This window comes from Fonticula alba (assembly GCF_000388065.1).
Source record: "Fonticula alba strain ATCC 38817 unplaced genomic scaffold supercont2.1, whole genome shotgun sequence".
Classification (NCBI taxonomy): domain Eukaryota; order Rotosphaerida; family Fonticulaceae; genus Fonticula; species Fonticula alba.
This window is the reverse complement of record NW_009242971.1, coordinates 3265703-3270207: the sequence shown is the minus strand read 5'-3', so window position 1 is coordinate 3270207 and position 4505 is coordinate 3265703. Positions and strand designations below refer to the sequence as shown.

Here is a 4505-nt window from a genome sequence, read left to right as displayed (position 1 = left end):
CCCCCCGCCGGCATCGCTTCCACTGCCTACTCGCCCTGCGGGCCCCCGCTCGGTCTGGCCCCCACTGTCCCCGGGTTTCGATACCGGTCGATGCACTCTTCGCTGGACCCGCCTGGGGAGTGCACCCGGCCGGCGAGCGGGGCAAGGACACACGGGGGGGGGGTCTCTCCCGAGGAGCCACGCACCGAGCGGCGTGCTGAGTTGGGGACTTTCACAATGTGAGCGGGCGGCGATCCGAGAAACAAACGCCATTCCGTGTAATCGCATTGCGAAGTGTAGGTAGGTCATGTGTCCTGGCCCGCGGCATGGGGCCTGACGAATCCCATGAGATCCTCGACCAGGTACTCGGTGACGGCGCCCCCCCCCCCGACGAGGATACAATGAGGCGAGGGTGGGCGTTGCCTCCCACGTCGCGCGCGCACACACACACACACACACACACACACACACACACACACACACACACACACGCAGGACCTCGAAAGGAATCAGAACAGAAAGCAGGAAAAGTGGTTGGATGGTTTATCATGGAGGAAGAGCCGCCTGCAGGGGGAACGGAATATACAAAGCGGGAAAGGGAGACAACAGGATGGGGGGATAAAATAATGGAGGACGCCAGCGCAAAACCGCAGGTGGGGCGGCGCGCGCACGCGCGCGTGCACGCACGTACAGACACACACACACACACACAAAAGAGGCAGAGGGAGGAGAAGGAGGGAAAAGGACAAGGACAGGTGGGGAAGAAAGGAGGCAGAGATGAGGCTTGTGCAAAGACATGTTGCCGCTCAATCACTGTCGCTATCATCGCTGACATCGTCGTCGCTGTCGTCGTCGTCGTCGTCGTCGTCGTCGTCGTCGTAGCTGCTGTCGGTGTCATCGTCGTCCGAACTATCGGTATCCTCCGACAAGCTGTCTGATGAGCTATCCCCCAGGGGGATGATCGGCGCAGCGGCCACGGGCGCAGCAGACACCACAGCCGGCCGGACCGTGGCCGGAGAGCTGACAGCCTCGGTAGCATGCCCAGTGGGCCCACTGGCCGCCCCACAGCCGGCCACACTGCCAGTCGTCGACACCGACAGAGTGCTGCCCACCGGGCTGCCGGGCTCGGGACCGGCACCCTCGGACTCCTCCGTAGCCTCATCCAGCGAAGCAGGCGACCCATCGGCCACCGACACATCACACGACGGGGCAGTGGACTCATCCTCCTCGCCCGGAGTTTCGTGCGCATCCGAGTCAATGGCCGGGGCCTCCTCCGTCACGGCCTCCTCGGAAGGGAGCTGGGCAACAGGCGAGGAGGCAGACTCCTCCTCCGGCTCCGGCTCCTGCTCCTCCTCCTCCTCCGGCTCATGGGGCTCGCTGACAGTGGCGACCTCCTGAGGGGGTGGCGCCTGCTGCTGCGGCTCCACCTCCTCGGCCGTCTCCTCATCGAGCGCCTCTTCGGTCACGGAAGGCGACTTCTCGACCGCAGCCACGGGGGTTTCCTCCTCCTCCACGGCGGTCACAGGGGTGCACTCGTCAGCCACCCCGGTCTCGGCACTGCGCGCCGACGCGCCACATCACATAGTCAAAGGCACAGGAGGCAATTGGCGGTGGTGAGTTTCGGCAGCTTGCTCCCCCCGGCACGTGCCAGCTGCATGGCAGAAGAAAAAGAAAAAGCCCGATGAGGCAGCGAGGGGAAAGGAAGGCGGCATCGACGCACCCGGCGGTGGCGGTCTCATGAGCGACGAATACCGGTGCCGCCGCCACAGGCGAGGCTGGGCTGCTGGCGGTGGCAGCAGCCGTCGTCGGGGCCGACCAAATCGAAACGTCCTCCGACCCAACCGGCACCGACAGGCTGATTTTGATGGAAAGGTTCTCGCTGTAAACGGCATGCTGTTGGTAGTGGGGGACCAAGGAGGCGGGAGGGGGGACCAGAGGCAGGACCAGAGAGTTAGTCGCGACGCATGGGCATGAGCAGGCAAATCTGCCGGCGGTCCCACCGGGCAGAGGAGAAGAGGGGGCACACGAGGTCCCGCGCACCTTTTTGTCTTTGCAGGCCTTGTCAATCCCGGACTTGGGCACCGAGAGAACCCCGTCAGCCGGGATGAAGAAGGTATTGAACCACATGTGGAAGAGCTTCTCCGACTGCAGGCGCCCGGAGATGTGCCGCAAGGTTAGAGAGACGGTAAGGGGCATGGAAACTGGAAGATGCTTGTGGATGTGCGTGCGTGCGTGCATGGGCGGATGGGGAGAAGATCGGAAGAGCGATGCTTGTGGATGTGCGTGCGTGCGTGCATGGGCGGATGGGGAGATGATCGAATGGGAAAAGGGACCAGGGCACACCTTCTTGAACTTGTCCTTGGTGAAGAACTCAACGCGCACATCGCCGAAAACCGGCAGAGGTGGCGACAGGGTCAGACTTACGGTCTTCTTGCAGGTGGATGTCACCTAGAGAGGGGGAGAGGCAAGGCGGGTGGGCAGACCGGGAGGAGGGTCGCAAGCATCACCGATGGAGAGAGATCCATCGATAAGGGAAGGAAGAAGCGGCGGCGGCGGGGGGGGGGGGGGCAGACAGAACACGTGTCAGAATCGGCCGGGGGGCAAGGCACAAATCCAAGGCAAAGGGCAGTGAGGTGGCACGCACCGTGAATGGGGCAGTGGTGTCGATCTTCTGCTCATTGCAATAAACCACGGCGAAGGGATCTGACCAGGGCGCCAAAGAGAATGGCAAGTTAGAGCACACATCTCACGGGGAGCCATTTACAAAGGGCCCAAAAATCGGAACAGGTGGATAGGGATCCGGAGTTTCCCCCACCCACCCCCACCCCCGTGGGAGGTGTACGCACGCAGAGAGCTGGACGACCCGACGAGCAGATCTCCCAGGACAATGTTTTCCAGCAGCAGAGTCCGCGGCACATAGCGGTATGGCGCCGGGACGGTCAGCGGGGCCACCGGCAGCGGGCCATCAGTGATGGCCGCCACAACGGTCCCAAGGCTGGTGGGCGACAACGGAGCCGGGCGCTCCAGCGAAATGAGGGGCAGCGTATGCCCGGCAGCCTCGAGCTCGGACAGCATCATGGCAAAATAGTCGATGTACCGCTGCTGGCTCGGAATGGTCACACCCTTGCCATTTTCCGTGCGCGCGGCCCCATAGAAGGCCAGCGCCTCGGCGGCCACCTGCCACTGGCGCGAGTACAGCAAGTAGGCGCAAATCATGACGCCAGTGCGACCCTTGCCGGCCTTGCAGTGGACAGCGATCACATTATCCGGATGCTGCGACAGCCAAGAAGCCGCATCCTCGCAGAAGGCCGGGATCAGGCTGAGCATCGGGGCGTTGTGGTCGTCGAAGGGGAAGCGTGCCACTGAGAGCAGGCACACGAGGGGCGGGGGGGGGGGGAGGAGAGAGAGAGAGAGAGAGAGAACCGAGTCAGGGGTACGTGGGGGAGAGGGGGGAAAGAAAGGGACTGGGAAAATGAATGGGCATACCGCGGCCGTAGAACTTGGATGGGTCGTAGCAACGCTCGGAGCAGCTGCCACAAGGGACCGTCAGGCGAGGAGACCACGGACGGTGTCAGTCGAGGACATGCAATAGAGAGAGGAGGATCAGAGGCCCGGGGAGGTGGTGTCACGTACAGGTTGTAGACGCGGTAGCGCTCCGGATGGCGGCTGTCGAGGAAACGCACGACCGAGGACATCGGATTGCGGTAGACACCCTCGAAGCTTTCCGAGGGGAAGCCCATGGCAATGATGTTGGGCGTGACATCTACGGCAAGTGGGCGAGGGGGTGAGTGGGTGGGACAAGAAGAGAAAGGCGGCAGAGCAAATGGAAGTAGTCGTACAGGTCAAATCCAGGTCAAAGCCGCCATCATCCTTGGTGACGAAGCGACGCTTCTTCTTGGAGACCAGCTTGCGGGCGAAGGTCGACATGCTCTGTATGTGATGTTCAAGAAGATGGGAGGTCGACGGGAGTGAGCGAATTGAAACGAAACAAAAGGCGGGGACGGGGACCAGGGCGCAGAGAAGGACGCGACAGCGGACGAACCTCGGCGCGGAAAAAGTGGGCCTCTCGTTGAGAGGAGGAAGGCAGCTAAGGTCGGAGGAAAGGGGGAGAAGGAGGGGGGAGGGAAAGGGAGACAGGGAGGAGGGGGGAGATGAGAGGGAAGGGGGGAGAGAGCGAGGGAGAGAGAGGGGGGGGGAGGGAGGGGAAAGAAGGGGGGTGCCCTGACAACTGGGATGAGGCCCGGGCGGCGCCTCTTTTTCAGTATCTCCTTGGGAGTTTGCAATTTGCCGGTTGTCAATGCCGTACGGGCCCCAAGCCCGCACGCGGACGCGTATGGGTCGTCGGCGGGCGGGGCTTGGTCCGAAGATGTGCCCCGGGTCCTCTCGCACACTCTCCCAAACCCACCACAGTGCAGGAAGAAGGTCCGTTGAGAGGGTGCCCACACCCGACTGACGCCCTGGCTCCTCGTCACCCGGGACCGAGTTGGGGTGGGGGATTTCGCGAGCACGGCCGCGCACGCGCGAGC

At 63.1% G+C, this 4505-nt stretch overlaps 1 protein-coding gene across 1 annotated transcript; it reads right to left on the bottom strand.

The window, feature by feature from the left end:
- Nucleotides 1-497: 497 nt before the first annotated feature.
- On the bottom strand, nt 498-4184 carry H696_00701 (hypothetical protein). Its single transcript, XM_009494581.1, has 10 exons — nt 4022-4184; nt 3819-3909; nt 3613-3742; nt 3466-3509; nt 2826-3341; nt 2624-2682; nt 2323-2427; nt 2020-2124; nt 1700-1872; nt 498-1536 (listed from the first exon to the last, which is right to left on the bottom strand). Exons 2-10 carry the CDS (start codon nt 3904-3906, stop codon nt 786-788), a joined length of 1971 nt encoding a protein of 656 aa, XP_009492856.1. The 5' UTR covers nt 3907-3909; nt 4022-4184; the 3' UTR covers nt 498-785.
- Nucleotides 4185-4505: the final 321 nt, after the last annotated feature.